The 20,991-nt window shown below is 44.5% G+C and overlaps 1 protein-coding gene across 2 annotated transcripts in view; it reads left to right on the top strand.

Moving 5' to 3' along the window:
• Positions 1-20,991, top strand: part of RBPMS2 (RNA binding protein, mRNA processing factor 2) — a 40,266-nt gene that overhangs the window by 13,460 nt on the left and 5,815 nt on the right. For both annotated transcript variants that reach the window (XR_010794795.1, XM_066635421.1), the window contains exons 2-6: positions 15,486-15,563; positions 16,391-16,429; positions 17,083-17,145; positions 18,861-19,011; positions 19,642-19,790. Coding sequence is in view for 1 of the 2 variants with exons in the window: in XM_066635421.1 (XP_066491518.1) it covers positions 15,486-15,563; positions 16,391-16,429; positions 17,083-17,145; positions 18,861-19,011; positions 19,642-19,790 (480 nt within the window). In the remaining variant the exon portion in view is untranslated. The remainder of the gene's footprint in view (positions 1-15,485; positions 15,564-16,390; positions 16,430-17,082; positions 17,146-18,860; positions 19,012-19,641; positions 19,791-20,991) is intronic.

Raw genomic sequence — 20,991 nt, 5'->3', positions numbered from 1 at the left:
TGAAAGCATCAGAAAAACTAGTTGGGTGTGTTTCACAAGTGAGCAGACTTCAGGTTTGTGAATCTGCTTTTGTTTCACTAAAACTCAGTCAGTTGCATAATGGGGGGGGGGCTGTGAACATACACTTACAGAAATAGTCCTCTAAAGCATCTTGCTAAGCCCAGGAATGTTTGCCAGAACCAAACACTGCTCATTCACATACAAATCCATTTCTGGTATTCTTCCTTACTGTGTTGGCAGTCTAATTTAAGGTGGGAAGAAAGTCTTTGCTGCTAAACAATTGTGGGTTGAACCCTTGTTCTGCTATAAATTGCCAATCTACCTCCTGCCCTGCTCTTGGGTTAAACTAGTATTTACCAGGTTCAACTGTAAAGAGCTGTGCAGTGGTTGAACCAGAGTATCATACGAAGACTTCATAGCAGCAAGTAGCTAAGGGCAGCAAGTAGCTAAGGGCAGTTTCAGACACTCCTTGTAGTGCCACCAAATTGATACCTTCCCACTTAACTGCAGTTTTGCATGTAACTGCATTACTTCTACATCACAGTAGAAGCAGCATGTTTGGGGGACATAGTAACTGACCAACCTTCCTTCCCCTTGCCTCTAAATGATACTCAAACTTTTGGTAAATGGTACTTACCTCTAAGTGGTACTCAAACTTTTCTGGACAGTGGTTCCCTTGACCCCCGTGGCTGTTGGCCATGACTCCCCATCATGTTCCTGAGGGCTGGAAGTGACATTAAACAGGAAGTGGCCAGAAATATTAACTATATTAAATATAATATTATAATAAATATTAGCTATATATGAAATATATTAGTATTAATTATATTAATCACATCATTAATTAAATGCAGATCTTAAAAATATATTAATATACAGCAATATACATGCTTTATAAATGATCAGCTGCTGATAACTGTTGGAGACAGAATGCTGGAGTAGGTAGATTTTTGCCTGGTCCAGGAGGACTCATTTTTTAAAACTTTGTAAGCATACCATTAGAATTGTTTTATCAAATGAACTTTGACCAGTCTGACCAACATTATACACACACACACCCCCACCCACCCCTGTGGACCCCAATCCAACTAGTTATTTCTCCCATTCTCCTTGGATAGGATTGAACCCTTTATTTAATGAATTTAAATTTTTCCAGCAGCTGGTGGGGAAAACAAAATAGACCATGAAAATATATCAGAGCTGATAAAGGTTTGGTTAGGAAGCTGATTTGTCTCCTATACTAGGATATGCACAGCTCAAGCCTGTGCGTGTCTACTCAGAAGTCCCATTAGAGTCAATGGGGCTTACTCCCAGGAAAGTGTGAATAGGATTGGGCTGGCAATCCTATCAATGGCTGATAAGTATTCCCTTCAAATAGCAAGATTCATCACTTTAAAAATACAGCCTTTCCCCTTCAGTCAAACAACAAGATTAATAAATCACTTTAAAAACAGTACCCTATTTCTGCTCCTGGCTAAGTAAAGTGTGTGCTTGTCTCTCCCCTCCCCCCTTTGCCATCTGCATGGAAACAACTTTAAGACCCCTGGTGACTGGTAAAATAGGAAGTGTTTTATTTGGGGAGGGGGAGGAAAGTGGGAAGGTTTGGAGATCAAAAGTGGGGAGTGGAAGAGGGAGGGGGTTGAAAAGAGAGATTTCACTTTGAGAAGCTATCCCAGGCTGGGAACTAGGAACCAACCAGACAAGGATCAGCAAGGGTTAAGGACTGCAAGCTGAGCATGCTTGGTACTTGCCAGATAGGGGTTGGAGTGGAAGAGCTTTGGAAACAGCATGCAGCAAACACAGAAGGAGTGGAGGTAGAAGAGGATGGGGCTGTGGCAGCAGCCACTCTAGCAGTCCTTCTTGGAGGGAGCAGCTGAGCAACTCCCATTTCTTCTGCTTTAAAAAAAAAAAGCACAGAAGAGTCTCATATTCTGCCCAGGGGAGTGACTGTATTGCTGGAGAGGACCTCCCCTTTGAGTTCCTGGCCCCTCCCTAAAGAACTGTGCAGAGTCCCTAAAGAGTGTTTGAATAACACTGCCCTAAATAGAAATGGATCATCCCCTTTAAAATTGAACAGTAGTGGGGCCAGATTGTAGTACAAGCAAGTAAACTGCAACTTAGAACCCCACATTATAAGAGACCTCTATATAGAAATTTTTACATGACCTGTTAAATAGCCATTCTATGTCAACTGGAGCTGTCAAGTTCTTATACAGGTGCAACCTATTTATCCACAGATTTTTTTATCTGCAGATTTATCTCAATGAGGATCTTTGCCCTGTGCTGGGGTCTCAATGTTTCAAGTCAGTCCAAAACACTGCAAAAAGGCTCTGCCTGACACAGGCAGGGAAATAGCCCTGGAGCCATGGAAAAGGTTCCCTTTGTGAAGGAACAGTGAGACTCCTGGAGCCCCTGAGCCAGCAAAGAGGCTGAAGAGGGGAGGAGGGGGAACCTCTGTAGCCAGAACACTTGCAGCAAGGTGGAGCTCTCTCACACATGAAGGCAGGTGCAGTAGTAACAGAGGGGATTGAGAACAGCTGCCTTAGTTTCCTTCCATCCCCAAGTGTCAGGCTGTATTGCATTTGTGTAACTCTATGCAATTTGTGTAAAACACATCATTTCTGTGTCTGATTTAGCACAATTTGTTTTTTCCTAATCGAAGTGAGTCAAGAAACGGAACTCACGCACATAAAAAGGCTCCACCTGTAAGTGCTGACTTAAGGTACTTTGGAACTGATTTCTTGACCTGAGATACTTGAGCCTGTCTGTATTTGTGCAAGAGATTTCTTTCATGTTTGTTGCACCTTCACAAATGAGTGTATGTAAATAAAAGTTTAATTTCTGCTTTCTTCCAAGAGAAAGGAGGCTTTTCGGATAATTGGATGGGACCTCTTGGGCGTGACATAATTTGGGTCCCCAGCATGGCATATACCATGATGCAATTCAACCCTGAAAAGGAGTGCCAGTAGTTGATGCATGATCTTTACATAGCTGTCTCACTGTTCTTGGTTGCATTTTCTGTTCATCATGGCAATTTAAGTATGGGGAAAATATAGGGAGAAACTAGATATATGCATATAAATCACTGTAGAGAGGGAACAAAGTGACAGTCCTGGACTAAACTAGACCAAGTGAGTTTCTTGTCCTAGTTCTGAGATGCTGGTGCCAGGGACAACTTGGCTACAGACCAACATTATGCAAGCAAACTTTTTAATCTTTGTCTCTTCCCTCCCGTCCCTGCTTGCCTACAAACAATCTCCATGTATGGAGATGGCATGCGCTAGAAACTGCATGCATCTCTGTATGAGCAGTTCTGCCTGAAACGGACAAGCATCTCCTATTTGTACATAGGAGTAGCAGCTCCATAAACTCTGGATTTGTACAAGTGCTGCACCCTGCAGGAGGTGATCTATGGGGGCTACTTATTAAAGCAACTCCTGTTGGGTGGCTTATTGTGATCACAAGTTCCTGTGCAGTGTTTAGCCTCTTAGCTGAGCAAAAAGTCAAAATGTTGCCCCTTGACCAGTCATTGTGTTAATGATACACAGATGTAGGCTGAAGGTGGGAAAATGTTCTGCCTAAAATGACCTCTTGACACTCTTATCTTCCACTCATGTCTTTTGATGCTGAGGAAATAGCACATAGCTGTCTTCTATTTTGAATGGTGTTATCTATGAGACAGTAGAACAATGCCAGTAATCACAAATCTGAGATGTTCTCTCCTGTTTCTTTGCATTGGTTTCCCTACGCATCCAGTTGGGAACCAGAAGCATTACTATTGATCCTCTGAACAGACACCCATCTTGGTGGCTGCAGAGTTATGAGTGAATAGCCCTTAACTGCAAGAGCAACAAATATTAGAACTATTCAGGCTGTAGTTAATACTCTATCTTGAAACAATCCCATTGTCAACTCTTGTTGTGCACCAGGGAATGATTTACTGTCCTGTGCAGCCACTGAGCTAGATGTCACATGGGCAGAGAATCTTACTCTAGAGACACTCTTCCTTGTTTGCCTTAGCCCCTAGTTCAGCTGAAAAAAAGCGGCTGGCAGGCAGGGAACTGATCATATAAACTTAGAGCAATGGGATCAATAGGGTTTGTCACCCCCATAATAGATCTCCTGCCATGCAGCAGTCAGGGCGAAGTTGTAGGCATGGTGATGCACCATTACTCTACCTGCACTGGTTTTTTGGCTATAACTTTTGATAGAATAGGGCTATTTCAATGCAGTTTGTTTCATTGCATGCTACATGAAATTACACATTGAATGATATAACATGATGGTATTCGACAATACCAAGATTTAAAAAATTTTGTCTTGTAGTTGTGTCACCACTGTGCACCTGGTGTGGCCCCCCCTAGTGACACCACTGACTTAGAGCTGCGCCCTACTGGTTAAGCAAAAGTACCGCCCTTTGTTTTGTGTATCACATTTGTAGCCTGCTCCGTACAAAGGCTTTGTGGTAGACAACAGTTGGAAAAACACAGCCGTATTATGGCTATATGAGTCCCACCTGGCTGCTAATCTGTGGAAGACAAAACTACATTTTTCCATTGGCTGGTTCTCATCACAGTCACCTATGCCTTGGCTGTACTGCTTCAGGTGACAAGTGAGGATTTGTGGCACAAAAACCTTCTCTTCACTTAAAATTTTTTTTTCAAAAAATAACCTAGTCTCTCAAAGATGCTAGTTTTACACTAGTCCTTAACTACACAAGCCTGCAAAATTGAGGGTCAGAAAAATTTTCAGAATTTATGGTTACTTCATATGAATTTAAAGTACGGCTGGTGCGCCAGCTGCGGCCGTACTTGAATCGGGCAGACCTGGCCACAGTGATCCATGCCACGGTGACATTGAGGTTAGATTATTGTAACGCGCTTTATGTGGGGCTGCCCCTGAAGACGGTTCGGAAACTGCAATTAGTGCAGAATGCGGCAGCTCGTGTGGTCACTGGAGCTAGGCAGTTTGACTCTGTCAGCCCGCTTCTCTGGGGGCTGCATTGGCTGCCCATTCGTTTCCGGGCCCAATTCAAGGTGCTGGTTTTGACCTTTAAAGCCCTATACTGCTCTGGGCCAGGGTATCTCAGAGATCGCCTACTTCCGTACAATCCGGCTCGTCCTCTTAGGTCATCAGAGAAGGCCTTTTTACAAGTGCCGCCGCCTAAGGAGGTACATGGGGCGGCGGCAAGAAATAGGGCCTTCTCAGTAGTGGCACCAACATTATGGAATTCCCTTCCCCTTGACTTGAGAATGGCTCCCTCTCTTGAGACTTTTCGGTGAGGCCTGAAGACATTTTTGTTTAAAGAAGCCTTCTGAGTGCATGGCCTTTTTAAACATCTTTTCTGTATCTTTTTAGTATTTTTACAGGCCTGATTCCTCTGATTTGCTACGTTTTGCTCTTCTTATCTGACTTTTTATCTGACCATGGTTTTTATGGGTATATGTTAATGTGTTTTTAATGTTTTTATTTGTGGTTAAATTATGTTTTTAATCTGTTTTTAATATGTTGTGAGCCGCCCTGGGTCCCTCTGGGGAGAAGGGCGGCATATAAAGTTTAATAATAACAATAATAATTTGGGGTGCAGATTCCAAAAATATCATCAGTTTTACCCAATTGTGTCTAGTTTCAGAGATTTAGCATAGCTTCATTAGTGAATGGTTCAAGCAGCTTCCTTGTGAGGAAGCCATGGTGTAGGTGGGGTGGGGTACTGAATGTCACATACACCTTTGCCTCCTTTGCCCTGCATTGCAAAACACTGCAAAAAGGCTCCACCTGGCCCAGGCAGGGGATAGCCCTGGAGCTCTGGAAAAGGTTCCCCTTGCAAAGGAACAGTAACATTCCTGGAGCCCCTGAGCCAGCAGAGGCTGAAGAGGGGAAGGCGGGGGCAAGAACCTCTGTAGCCAGAACACGTGTAGCGAGGTGGAGGTGGAACTCTCTCTTGCACGCGCACACGCACGCACGTGCCATGGCAACAGAGGGGATTGTTTTAAAAGAGAAGAGGGGATTGCTTTAAAGAACCCAGGGAGTGTTTGCCGAATTCCCCCTCCCCAATGGTGCAGGCTATTGAAAAGCATTCCCACCAAGCAAAGCATGCGATTTACAGCCCAATCCTCTCCACACTTTCCTGGGAGTAAGCTCCATTGACTGGAATGGGGCTTACTTCAGAGTAGAAACGCATAGGGCTGGACTCTTAAAAGATCAGCATCCCACCTGTGAAAGAAACCGGACAGCTGGCAACTGGGAAGGCAGGAGGGGGAGGAGAGGGGATTGCTTTAAAAAACACAAGAAGTGTTTGCTGAATTCGCCCCATGCAGGCTCTTGGGAAGCCTTGGAGAGACAGACTACAAGTCCCAGAATGCTCTGGGGCAGAGGAGTTTCCATGTTTGGGAAGGTTGCAGGAGTGGCAGTGAAGAGGAGTTGAAGAACCTGCAGTGCTGTTGGGAGGCTGCCTGGGACACAGAGGATGAGGCTTCCCAAGCAAGCTCACCATTCCAACTGTGAAAGAAGCAGGATAGCTGGCAACAGGAGGGCTGAGTACGGAGGGGAGGGGATTGTTAACAGCTGCATTGGTTTCCTTCCATCCGGGAGTGTCAGGCTGCAGCCTATTTGCTCTATGGACTCTAACTCTATAGACTCAGGACAACGCTTCTTTGCTAATCACACCGAGTCACGGAATGGAACCAACGCGGATAAATAGGCTCTACCTGTGTTTGGTCTTGCATTCTAATGCAGCTAACTTCTGTTATACAAATAAACTGCTCTGGATATTTTCAATCCACATTGTGGTCTAACTTGCACTATTTGGGTATTCATATAGACATGTTCAAGAGTGCTTGCTGATTTTAAGCACCTGACACATGAAACCCCCAAAGCTGGAAGATCAGTTCTCACTTCTGAACAAGTGGAAGAGCCTGTTCCCACCTTGGCAGCCTTTGGTTTATATGCCTTCTTGGCTGTCACTCGTGCAGCTAAAGAATGCTTAGGATTGTAGGCACAAGATTGCTAAAGTCAGGCAGGTCAAATCTTTTCAGGATGCTTAGAGGCTATTTAAAGAACCACAATTCCAACTTGGACAATGTTGGTGCCTTACCTAATCTGTGGCATACAAGTCTAGAGAATGCCAGCCTGGTAAACAAGCAGAATCAAGGAAGCTATAAAAGGCAAGGCAGCTTCCTTCAGAAAATGAAAGTTTGCCCAAATAAGGAAAAGAGAGCATTAATTCTCTGTGCTTCCTTATTGTTGGAGTTTAGCAATATGTTAATACCCTGGAAGCAGGAAAGTAGTCGGGAGATGGCTGGGCCCTTAGATTAAAAGTTGATGGAAGGAGATTAAGTGGCAAAGAAACTAAATTATCTTGGTATGATCTTTTGCTCCAAGACAGATAAAAAGCTAGTTCTGGTGTGGCTGAGAAGAGGGCATCTGAAGAAATTGCAGTTCTATAGCTGTCTGACAAAGTGCGCATTGAGTCACTGGTTCAAGTCAGCCAACACTAGAGAGGTCTTTGTCTTGGATGATTAAAGAGGAATATCAATAAAGGCACAAGCTGTTAAAGTTGGAGGACTAGAAGATAGAGCCTACCTAATCCAGCTCTTGAAAAAAGGATCTGAAGAGAACCATGAAATTATACTCTTGACTGACCTGCCTGAGGCTGCTTTCAGATCCTTTTGTGCCGTAAACTCTAGTTGGTACAAAATATGGCAGCTGAGCTTCTGGTAAGAACTGGTCAAATGTATTGCAGAAGGCCAGTACGGCAACGTATGACCCTTGGCTCCCAATTTTTTGCCAGGTGTATTTCAAAGTCCTGATTCTGATCTTTATAAAACTCAATGTTGGCGCTTACCTGAAATGACTGCTACCTCCTATATGTCTAATCCTGCGCTCATTGAAGGAGGCTGTACTTCAAGGTGTACAGCAGCATGAAGTATGGCAGGTGGATGTATGAAAATCTGTTCATGGTACCCAGGTTATGCTATTCTTTGACTGACCTAACGCCATTACTTTAGGTATAAACATGATGTGCATGTTGGACTTGCATTTCATCTGGTGGTTGTTGGAGAACCTGTAATCTAGTTCTTGTACGCTGTCAAAAGCAAGATATAAATTCAATAAGAGGAGTAAACTGATAGTTGCCACACAGGAAGGAAGCAGGGAGGTCCTTGAAGATCTGCTTGGATTCTTGCCATTTAATGTATTAATGCATGAACTATGAGATTACCATGTTTGAAATAAAACCAAATTATTCAGGGAGTTAAAAACTCAAGCAAAAAAAACAGCTCCCAAATGATTTCTCTCTAACTAGGGCCCAGGAGTAGTAAAATGGCAGATGAGATTCCATGTAAGCATGTGCAAAGTGACTTGTGTAAGCCACTGGGTCTAAAGTGATGGTGACCAACCAGAAATGAGAACTTAGGCTCATAGTGCCTGGCTCAATGAAAATGTCACAATGGTGTGCAGTGCTGGTGAAAGGCAAATTCCACGTTGAGGTTGAGAAAATGTTCAACACATCAATAACTCTACAATGTGGCTATAGTTTGAATACTATGTTCAGTTCTGTTTGCTCCACCTTCAAGTAGAGAGAATAGCCTGGGGGGAGGGCAGCTAAAATCAGAAGAGCTAAAGCGAAACTTACTAGGAAAAGCTAAGGAAATGTGGAAGAGTGTATAAAAAGGTATGGTGTGGAGAAATGGACTTCTCCCATAAAACAAAGTGGTGATTATAATTTTTCTGGTATCTTTTGTGTATTTCCTGATCTAGCCATAGTCTCGGAGTGCTAGACTAACTCTTTCCTTCAAACAGGAAGAAATGTATAAAGGAAAAATTTTTCCTTTAGCAACTTGAACCATATGGCTACCTCTGCCCTCACAGCTGGAGTCCTTCTGAGCTTTGGTAGTAGCAGCTGTGAAATGCACATTGTCTGCTCTGACTGTGCCTGTGTTAACTGTGGGGACCCCCCAAGTTGTGTGTGCTCCAAGGGTGTCTGGGAGTGGCAGGCTTCTTTGTGTTGCACTTTCCTACAGTGTGTTAAAATGTCATTCATGCCTGGCTGCCCAAAGGCTCTAGTGGCAGATAGCGCAGTCTGGAGCACGCCTGGTTCCCCATGCATCAGGAAGGATGCCTTGTTGATGGGAATGAGGAAACTCAACGCGGATGTTGGATGAGTCTGTCCCATTCCCTGCAGTGAATATTTGCAGATTGCTCCTTTAGAAGACTTATTGGTTCTGGGCCATTACATGAGCTACTACTGAACCAGAACTCTGGTGTTCTAGGTGGGAACACAGGTTCTGGATATCTAGGTCTGTATGCAGGATTGGCAAGATATGAGGACAAGTGGAGATCTGAGGAACATAAATGACAACCCCTGGTGGCAACAACTTTCCTGTTTCAGGCACTCAAACCAGGTTTGGCATGTCTTAAGACGATGATGTTTAATGGGCTAAATCAAATACCTGATAATGACCCAATCCTATGCATGTTGACTCAAAAGTAAGCCTTATGGAGTTCAGTGGAACATATACCCAGGTCATTGTGTATAGTTAGTGTCTGTGTCTAAATCAGCCTTGAAACATTGTTGAAGAGGACCAGTCCAAGACCACCTGACACAGCATGCCAAATGCTACTACCTTCTTGATGTACCAGCATGTGCTCACCTCCACATTTCCTCTTCTAATCCAGGGAATGGAAGAAGGAGCGGTAGAAGTAAACAGGTGGGCACCCCACTAATCTGTCATAGGTGACTGCTTCAGTTGGCCTTGTGGGTGGGCTGGCCCTGAGTGGTGGTTGTCTACTGCAGCAGTCTCCGAACCTTTTGGCCAGAGGGCCGCATGAAATATCTGGCACAGTGCTGAGGGCCAGAAAAAAATTTAAATATAAAATTTAAATAAATAAGAAATGGAACTTAGATGAATGAATGAATGAATGGGCTCATTCACTCAGCCTCCTCGGCCCTCAGAACACCCTCCAGAGCAAAGCTCCGGTCACGTTCAGTGGAATGGGCCAGAGGCTTTCAGGGGACACGAGGCTGGCCGTGGGCCGGATAGAGGCTTGCTGCGGGCTGCATCTGGCCCCCAGGCCGGGATTTGGAGACCCCTGGTCTACTGCATGTGAACATGATGCTTTTCCATGGAGGCAGAGCCTGTGCATACATGCTGCAGTCATAGTGCATTACAGCTCTATGTCTAAGAAATAGAAGTACTGCATTTTATCTGGGTGCATGTGCTGTGCCAGGCAAGACTAGTAGATATAGCAGCCACTCCCTCCCTGCAGTGAGAATAATGGCATGGATTCTGCAGCATCTGTGCTAAAAGTGCCTGTGGGGAAGCCTCTGGCTACCTGGGGCCAATTTTTGCTTTCAGACAAGTGTTTATAACTATATGCCAACAAGCCTTAGTTTGTATCAGGGTGCATCTTGCTTGGGGAAAGGTGGGGGGGGGGGTGTAATAGCATTGTTGAAGGCTTCTGAGAACTTTCCACTTTGCTGTGCAGATTGAGTTCCTGGCTGTCCAAGACTTGACCTGGTTAGGTGAGATCTAGGATTCAGACTCCAGACATGGGTGGCTTCTCCACAGCCACGATGAACATGGGTAAATGTTGATCTGCCCTCATGAACTAGATGGGAGGCTGGGAGAAGTTTCAAAACTTATTCAAAAAGGAGTAAGGATGCACAAGAAGCTGAAATGCTGAAAGTGGCCTGTTTAGTGTGGAGTGGTCTTAGCAGTTGTCTGTTGCTACCCGGTCCATTTTCCTGCTTAATACAGTATCCAACTGCTTTAATTTGCAGCCAGGCAGACCTGTTGCATTATGAATATGGAATTTAATGAGGTTGCTGTACTCTCTGGGACTCTGTTTAGAATGGGCTGTTAACAGCTAATCTTGTTTGAAAGTTCCAAATGTTCTCCATAGTATAACTCTTGTTTTGCAAACTCTGTTTGATATTGGTCAGGGCCTTATAAGTCCGGGTGTTAAAGCTGAGCTGCCACAGCACAGCATTCCATCAGGCTCGCGTCAAGTGGCTCCAGCTGCATCTTATCCTGTGTTCTGGGACTGGCCTGACAAATGTCTCTGGAGATCTGTTTCAGGTTTGTTCAACAAGCTGGCTTATTCCAGCTGCCCCAAGCTCTGCCCCGGTAAAGAATTGACAGGCTGGGGTGCTGCTTTGCCCCTCATCCATGTTCTGAGGACAGCAGTCTCTTGCCTGAGTCAAAGGCACTTAAGTGATTCCCTTGCGTCAGCAAAATCTGATGTATTAATTGGTGATTTTACAGATTTATAACCTGTTCTTCTAAGAGGATGACCATCCTAAGTCAGCTTCCCCATCTTAACCTACAGAATTGTACTTTAAAATATACAACAAAAAAATGCAGCATCACCAGAACGCAAGTTAAAGCCAACACTTAAAACTGTAACTGTTGCTTAGACAAGACTTGACAGAAATCCTGTGAGCCTCACAACTAGTGTTGACCCTGGAAGTCTTATCCTTGCTACCCCCTTTGCACCTGAACACTTTAAAGAAAGGAAAAACACGATGAGCCAGAGAGCAGGCCCCCGAGCCTGATATTGGGGCCCTGCTTGGCTTATATGGGCAGAGGCAGTCCTTATGATAACCAAGTCCCAGGTTGTTTTGGAATTTAAAGTCCAAAACCAGCACTCTGAATGGAGCTGGTAAACACATTGGTGTGATAACTATGGTGTGGGAAACTACCCTGTGGCCCTGAAGATATGCAACCTGGCTCTTGGTTTTCAAGTTAACAGCAAGACTGAGGTCTGCAAATGGACAACAGACAGGTCCTTCCACTGGCAGACCCATTTCTGATGACTTGGCATGTGTGAATGAGGCTTCCAGCAAAGTAGCTGGCTTCATATCGTAGCTTGCAGGAAATGGCTGAACTCCTTGGCCTCAACATTTAACCTGAGAAGCAACATTTTTACCCAGGAAGGTGTAGGTCTGTATGTTTTACTATAACACAGATATGACTGGGGTTGTAGGTTCTAATTCCCCCTCTTGTGTTAGGCGATGCACCTGGACTTGGTACACCTAGAAATCTTGGGAGAAGGCCACTGCTTGCATGAATCGAGACCTTTTTTAACACTTGCCATCTCCAATAAAAAGCACATTACCTAATCCCAGTATATAAGATGTTAGAGCAGTAGATGGTACTGGGCTAGTTGAACCAGTGGTGAGCTTCTTATGAGGAACAACAAACATTTGGGATGCCCTCATACTGATAGGAGAAGGGTTTAGCATAGTGGCTAAGATAGGGCTATGAAATGGGACTTCCTCAGTTAGATACTGCCTCTGTCTTAGGTGGCCTTAGGCAAGCTGCTTCCTCTTGGCCTAGACTGAACTATAGAGGAATAATACTTGCCTTACAGTGCTGTTTTAACAAAGCATGTGATATTTTGCACACTAAGTGCTGTGTACATGCAAGTATTTCAAGAATTGGAGCAGTGTCTCTCAAACTGGGTCAGGATCCGCTATGTAGGGTGCAAACCAGTTTGAGGTGGGCATTCATTTCAATACATTTCATGTATTTTATTTTTAATCAGACTTGATGCTACCATGGGATGTGACTGCATGTGGGGAAATGTCTCAGGTCTGTTCTTCGAAAGGCAACTACGTATATGTTTTTAACAATGGTAGTCAATTGAGCTTACTCCCAAGTAAGTGTGGATGGGATTGCAACCTTTGGAATGTTTGGGGAATCTTTTTAAACAGATCAGCAGCTGCTTGGGAGGGTTAGGAGGGTTCTTAAGTTTAAAATTTTATTTAAAATTGTAAACTTTTAATTATCTCTGCTTGATGTTGGTGTGTGGAAGACTTGGTGAAACACTTGAGTCAAGGGCACCTGACTTGGCACTCTTCTCCATGCATGCAGAGGCAAGTCTGTCTGGGTGTACTTGCTTACTGTTTTTGCAGTGTGAAAAGCCTCATGGGGCCATCATTCAGACCAGGCAAATAGCAGGGAAGTTCCAGTCAGGAGACAGGGAAGGTTAATGTTTTGCTTTTTCATGGTGTGGGGAGGAGGCAGGAGTGGGATGTTGTACTGTCTCTGATAGGAAGGCACCAATGGTCATTGGATGAAGGATGGGTGGTCTGCTTTGTTTGGATGAGGGAGAGCAGGAGGAGAAGCCCGAAATAGTTCTTGCCTTAGACTTGCCTGGAGAAGCCCAGGGAAAAAGGACGCAAGGAAGTGGGGGGGAGGGGGACGTAGAGTAGAGATCATGCTTTCCAATTGTAGGGTTGCTGTGAGCTCCATTGTTGGGGGAAGGAAAGGAAGCCCCACTGAATGACTGTTTGTAGTGGGACTTCTTCTGAGCAGAGCTGCAAAGGATTGGGCTGTCCTGGTAAGCCTTGCAGCTGCTGTATGTGATCCTCCTCCCTCTTGCTGCTTCTGTCCCTGCTAAATTGCAGTCCATTCCACCCCCTCCTGCCCTTATGGATGGTTGGGGACAGCAGAGGATTTTTTAAAGAGAACACTCACGCACAGCTGGCAGCAGCTTTTTCCTACACCTGACACGTGTATCAAAAAGACTCATGACTAGAGTCCTTTCGAGTCACGAAAATGCCCCATTAGGACTTTTGAGTTGAGTTGTGGGGATGGAAACTTGACTCAAGCCACACGATTTCCCCATCCCTGGCATATACCTGCCTGGTTTACCCTTGCTTCCCTCCATCTGTCTGTCATTAACTAACTCTAACATGTGACTGAATGTTGGAATAAATCAGAGCTACGATTTGTTTGCTGATATCTTGTTGCAGAAAAGTAAATGAGCCTAAATATTAAGCCTCCAACGTGTATTGAGCTTTCATAATATACTTCATTAGGGAATTCTCAGCCTGATTTTCATCCAGACCTGCCTTGGTGAAAGCAATTGTTCTATTTTTGTTCTAGACATGAGTGGTGGTGCTAGTCTTGCAACATCCAAACAAGGTACTATTTGAAATCTGAACTCGTAGCTCATAGCCTCTTAAGACTTGGGAGGATCATAGTAAACTAGAATAAGCTGAATTATTGTATGAAGTTTAAAACCCGGCTCCAGTTGCCTTGCTCTAAATTGCCAAAAGCAAGCAGTGAAATAGTCTTGAGTGTCTGAAAATGGTGTTTACTCAGAAGTAAACCCATCATGTTCCATAAAACTTGTGCTATAAACCCTGTCTTGCATATTGGAAACAAAACACCTCTGAGGTATAATGGTCATCTCCTTTTTGGAAGTGTATACCCAATACAAAACTCCTGCATTTTCAGCTTCCAGTGGGGTATTCAGGTTGGCTTGATGCAAGCATTCAGTCACCTGATTCTAGCATGGTTCCCGAAAGAACTGAAGGAGAGGCTCTCTGGCAGGATTATGGAATGAACTGAAACTTCTTCAGATAATCCAATGCAGGAGTTTCAGGGTAGATCTTAAAAAAATACATGTATGTTTTAAAAATGGGGCAGTAGTTCCTATGTCAGCTGAACTTCTTGGATTTAATGCAGTTAAGCTGTTTACTATAAACAGGTGGAGGATATATTATTGGCCAAATCATAATGGATTATGCTTTTTAAAATACTTGAGATATCAAAGCATTCAGAAAGGGAAATGGACACATGCCATGCACTAAAGTAGTGTTTCTCAAACTGTGGGTCATGAGCCAATTTCAGGTGGGTCCCCATTCATTTCACTATTTTATTTTTAATATATTAGACTTAATGTCACATATGTGACTGCATTTGGGGACATGTTACAGATCTGTACTTTGAACAGGCTACTTTGCCTGTGCTTTTAACAATGATAGCAAATGCAACTTACTCCTGGGCAAGTGTGGGTAGGATTCTACCGGAAGTGATATCATGACCAGAAGTGACATCATCAAGCAGACTGTGGAGTACTTCCTGTGTTGTGCCATTTCCTTTCAAATCTAAACAGTGGGAAGAGGAGTACAGACTGGTATGGCATTTGTTGCGCTGACTTGAGTTCACCTTGCTACCAGCCAGAGTCATAATCCTGGCTACTCTGATGGCCAAACTTGAAATGATATGGTAGTCATGTGGAGGGTACTACAATGTGTATGTGAAGTATGGGGAGCAAGCTGGATGGGAGCTAGGGGATCTAACCTTTTCCCCTGTATTGTGGTGTAATTGGGAAACTACTTATGAGTGACGAACCTTATGGTTGCAAATACAAGGGTCAAGTGCTACAAGAATCTTCAGTTCTCGTTCGTTTTTCTTTCTGGCCCTATCCCCTTAAGCTTAAAAGCCTGCATGGTGATCTAATCTAGTTTTTCCACATGGAATAAGCCACTTGGTCCTATGAGCCATGCACTCATGTGGTGGGCAAAGGGACCTCCTCCCATTAATAATGGCTGTTAATTGAAAATAACCTCTGCAGAAAGTCTGCACTTCTAGATTTTTGGTGGCTGCAGAACCTTGAACTGTGAGTCATAAGCAGCAATTGTATGGTAAAGTAGCCTCGAAAGTGGCTCAATATTGTTCCATTTCTCTTAGGTACGGACACTCTTTGTCAGTGGCCTTCCTGTGGACATCAAGCCCAGAGAGCTTTACCTGCTTTTCCGGCCATTCAAGGTTAGTAGAAGCAGAAGAATAGTATGCATATTGTAGGGTGTAAGCAAGGTGTAATGGCGGTCTTCTGCCCTATTAAATGTTTTTCCTTTCAATTGAAGGCCCTCTGTGTTGTGGATGAGGGTGTCTTGAACACCAGACTCTTATTTTCTGTCTTGCTCTTAATCCGAAGAGCTTAGAGAGGCTTCCATGTGTTCTGACTTAAGTCAAGTCTTGAGCAGGGCCTCTAGTGGTAGCTATTGTGCCCCACTTTGTTTCTGCACTTTACCTTTTTCCTTCCTCCTGGCATTCATACCTCCAACTGAGCAGCTTTGCTTATAAATGGGTGCCACAAAGGGTCGTAATGACACCTTGAGCAAAGGCCTAGTGATAGCTCACTGCCCTGTCACTTAGGATGGTAAAGTTAAGGTTGAAGCCATAGCTCATTGGTAGAGCTTGTATGCAGAAGGTACCAGGTTCATTCCCCCAAACATCAAGTTTCATTGGCTTCTCTGGTGATAGGGCTGGGAAAGATGTCTAAGACCCTGGAGAGGCCCTGTTTGGGATAAATTCTGGGTTATCTGGACCAATGCCCTGCTTTTACCAAAAGGCAGTTCACATGGTGGACCAGAGGAATGAAGGGACATGCTATGAAGTGGGTGGTGATGGGGCAGGCAGAAGCTGTACTAGGGTTAAACTACAATTTATATTAGCCTGACTTGTTGCTCAGGGCTGCAGAAGTATTTTTGGCACTAGAACGTATTGTTTAAGGGTACTGAGCAGGCCTTGCAGGCTTTTTTCCTTTTAAGGAACCCAATAACCTACTTGCTGGCTTCTTTCCCTCTTCTCAGGGTTATGAAGGATCACTGATCAAGCTAACATCAAAACAGGTAATGCCTTTGCTAGTTCTCATTCTGGCAGCTGCCCAATATTGCTAATAACTGCTTAATCATAGTTCAGATGTCTGTGGGTGGAGGGGTCTGCAGTTCCTTCATTGAAGCCCCAGAGCTATTGCATATGCTTAGATTCAGCTTCTGTTAACCCATCTAGAGCCTATGGCTGAAGATGATTCAGCCATATCATATCTGTGTTGCATTCACTAGCAACTGCTTTCTAATCTCTTGAGTAGTGTGACAGCCAGTCCTTATTGACTCCTGGGCTCTGGGAAAGACATGCACTGGACCAGTTAACCTAATGGTGGCTTTCCCTCCATGACCACAAAGGTTGCAGAAAACCAAGCTGCATTTTAGAGGTCCTTTGTGCCATGCAGTGCTGCTGAATACACTATCTGCTAGACTGCTTGAAGGAGAAAATGTAGCAATAAATAGGTTGGGCTGGCCTGAGCACACAGCAAGTTATTCACTTTTCCCAGCCTCTAAAACAGCACCACAGAGGACTTAAGAGTAAAAGGGGATGTGCCCCTGGAAGTTGGGAGAAGAGTATGTATAGGGCTGCTGGGAATGTCTAGCACTGTCCACAGTGCTAAATCTTGGATATTGCTGTAGCTCAGCTCAAACAATGTTGTCTTCCCCTCCCCTTACAGCCAGTAGGCTTTGTTACCTTCGACAGCCGGTCTGGTGCTGAAGCGGCAAAGAATGCATTAAATGTAAGTATAAGCAGCGCTGGATTGCATTGCGCCAAAGGTGCTGTTCTACTTCACACCATGTCTGTCAAGCAGAAGTGGTGGAGATCACTCTGAACCTATGCAGGTGCCCATTGTACCACATTTCTGCACTTGACTGGTGCAGAACTCTTACAGTTGGCAGAATGATGGCTAATTGGGGTTCTGGTCATCTGTAGGCTCACTAGTGTTGTGAGGGTAGCTTACATCAATTCCAATTAGCCAGACCCAGATGACATGGAAACTCTGTGTGCACCTTCATGGGCCAAATCTAGAAATACCTGGGATTCCCAGGTATGTTGGCATGCAAGGGGAAGTCTTCTTTTTTGACCCTCTGCTGTCAGCTGACATGGAGAGAGAAGGATGGACATATCTTCTCCACCTCCTTACAAATCCAAATTGGTTAACCTGCACTGTATTGCAAGTGCCAAGCAGGAGCAACCACCAGACCCTGCACCACAATACCTACAAGTGCATAGCTCCAGCTGACTCTAGCCAGGGAACCAGTTCACATGCTATGGGTGAAAACTGATTGCCGTAAAGTTTACATGGTGCAAGGCATATACACAGGATAGCAGGAAATACTTATATGTCTTTTACTTGAGCAAAGGAGCTACATTATCATACTGAATTTAAATATGGTAGTCTGCCACTATTAATGTTCAGAAGAATTGAAAAGCTATTTTGAAGATGGGCATCTTAACCCATTTCTGCCCAACATTTTGTATATGCAACAGGGACCAAATGTGTACACCTGTGGGGTGGGCAAAAATGGTTAAGTTGTGTCCTTTGGCCATAGAGTAAAACCCACTTCTCAGCTGAGATGAATTGCATACATTGGCTCAGTCATCCCTCTTCACGACTATAGCTGTCAGGAAAACTAGGTCTTAAATTTTTAAACTGCTACATGAGTTTTCCCATGTGCATGATTATTCATTCATGGGGTGTTTCTCATGAGTATGACAGGATTATAGCCCATCTTACGGAGCACAATGGGCTTACTTGTGAGTAAATTAAACACCATTTTCAAACACCTCTACTCCTTCATTCATCTCAAGAAGGAAACATTTAAAGTGCCAAACTGCCCTTGGGTTGGAGGAGTTTCTTGGTGATGTCATGAGATGATCAATTGCACATCCGGCTTGTGCTTCAGTGTGTGTTCCTGAATTGCTCCTAGAAAAGGAAAAGTGCATTTGGATTGAACATGACAAGGATGCTTCAGAGATAGTCCTACTCAAAATGTGTGTATGTGCCAGTTGTGTCACTTGTGAAATGGTCCTGTGTGGCACACTTCAGTCTTCAGTGCTGGATCAACACAAGGAGCAAAAAGGATGGTAGAATGGACGTCACCATTTTAGACTTGTAGATCTGATCGTGTTTAAGGGTAAATTCCTTGCAAGCAGAAATCTAAAACATTGGGCTGAGAACCTCTGACTCTGACCAAGCATGCATTCAGAAACTGAATCTTTCCCCTCCGGCCTGGGGTGGCATAGTACACTCTTCCACTTGACTCTGCGTATATTGAACAAGCCCGACTCTTTGAGGGAGATGCAGGCACATCTCTCCTTTTTTAGCCTTGTTTTATGTTAATAGATTTATGTTCCACCTTTCTGCCATGTAGACCTTTGAGGCGGCTTATGAAAATGCACTCTTCCTTAAGGCGAAACATCTCTGAATTGCTTTCTGTCCCCCTTCTACAGGGCATCCGCTTTGACCCAGAGAATCCCCAGACGCTGCGGTTAGAGTTTGCTAAAGCCAATACCAAGATGGCAAAGAGCAAGCTGATGGCCACACCGAATCCCACCAACCTTCACCCTGCCCTAGGAGCACACTTCATTGCACGGGACCCTTGTGAGAAGCCTGGTGGTGGGGTGGGAGGGGCATGGGGAGAGGACTTGTGTTTTTATGCTTCTTGGTGGAGAGGAGATAAACCTGCCTCTTCCTCCATTAGGGGCTGCTTTGCACATCACTGGGAGAATGTAAGCACACTTGAGCAATTGCAGCCAATCAAGTCTACAGGCAAGCTTGCCTGTACAAATGAATGTGTGAAGCAGCCCTGCCTGTAATGGTGTATGGAAACCGGAAAATTGGTACCTTCCAGCTACTTCACTTGTTGTAGTGTGTTGTGCAAGGTGGAAGGCAGCATGTGTACACTCCAGTATGATGTCACAGGGAATAGCTGGATGGAAACCCCTTGTTGCTGGGTGATGGAAGAAGCTCTATTTTGTCATCCTTATTGGTCAGAGGAGCTGTTGTCCCAACAAGGTCCAGCTTTAAGAGTCTTCTCCCTTCTGCCTTGCAACACATTGTTCCTGTCTGTCCTCCACAACTTTACAGGGAGGGAGTATAGTTCAGTGGAATAGCATTTGCTTTGCCTGCAGAAGGGCCCAGGTTAAATCCCTGGCATCTCCAGGTGAGGTCGGGAAAGCCTGTGTAAGGGAGCTACCTATGAGTGTTTGACCTGTTGTTCCCTGTATCTAGATGACCTGACTGGAGCAGCTCTGATCCCAGCATCTCCAGAGGCATGGGCTCCCTACCCCCTCTACACCACAGAGTTAACTCCTGCAATCCCACATGCTGCTTTCACATATCCAGCTGCTGCCGCTGCCGCCGCTGCCCTTCATGCTCAGGTGAGTCAACTTGGCTGCCCTTCTCTTAGCTGGGCAGGAAGCTGTGTCTAGCAGTATGCAACAAACATCAACAGCAACAGTTGCAAGTCCAAATAGGAATGAATGCTTAGAGCACACCATCATAAACTGTGCACAATAGGCTGAGTGCATCAGCACCCATTGTATTGAGTTTGGAGAAAAGTCAAACTCCATACTGTGTGTCTATACATATGAGATTTTGAGTGTCATTTAACTTTTTGTGTGCTTTAAACATTACTTTCTATGTTTATCCTGTAGTAGCCTGGAAGGTTAGGGCTCCCAAACTTTAAACATGTACAGTTTCTTCCCAGAGTGAAGCATTTTTGGGTGAGGCTAGTGCCTTAAAAGCATTAACTGCTGTCTCGAGTAGCACCAAAATGCCCTACACTTTGATCCTGCAGCTGGGGTTTTAGGGAGCCTGACTGAGTTTGGTAAAATTATAGTTCTGTACTACCAGGGTAAGAGGTACTGCTGGTTTATTGGGGAAACCAGATGAGTGACCCAAGTATTAACCCAAACCTCAGTTGACTAGGGGAGAGCAGTGCTATACTAGCTCTAAGGAAAGCTAGAATGAATCTGCCTGTTTTGGGGGGGAAAAGTCCTATATTATGAGCCCTTGAACTGCTCATACTTTGCAAGAGTGGCAGACATGCATCTGAGTTTGTGGTCTTTCATCATTGGTGCAGTGGGTGTAGGAGAGGAGACAGATGCTAACCTGTTCTGAAAGGCTTGTGGAAAGGAGCTCAACTCCTGGAGTAGAATTGCACTGTGGAAAGGTGACATGCAGACAGAGTATGATGGACTGGGAAGTGTTCACTATGTAGCTAGAGGCCAGCCTGGTCCAAGTAAGTAATATACTTGCTAAAGCTAAAACTTCAGACTTGACTAGCATAATGGCTTGCAATAGATAAACAAAAAAGCTCTTAAACTTGGTTCCACAGCCTTCTGATGCCCTTCCTAGGTGGTTTAACTAGTGGAGCTAATACCTTCTAGGTAGGGCTGCTGAAGCTTGTACCTATCCCACTTTGTGATAACTTTTAACCTTGGGCTAAGCCCTCTATTGCTCTTGCATGTTCAATGTGAGGGAGGTGCGATCTCAAAGTATGGTAGGTTCCCTATGCCCCTAGGATGAGAAGTGCTTTGGCATTTGCCACATGGGATGGATTGTGCAAGCAAAGCACAG

Source organism: Tiliqua scincoides, chromosome 8 (genome assembly GCF_035046505.1).
Source record: "Tiliqua scincoides isolate rTilSci1 chromosome 8, rTilSci1.hap2, whole genome shotgun sequence".
NCBI lineage: Eukaryota > Metazoa > Chordata > Lepidosauria > Squamata > Scincidae > Tiliqua > Tiliqua scincoides.
The sequence above is the reverse complement of the archived record's forward strand: the minus strand, read 5'-3'. Positions and strand labels throughout refer to the sequence as shown.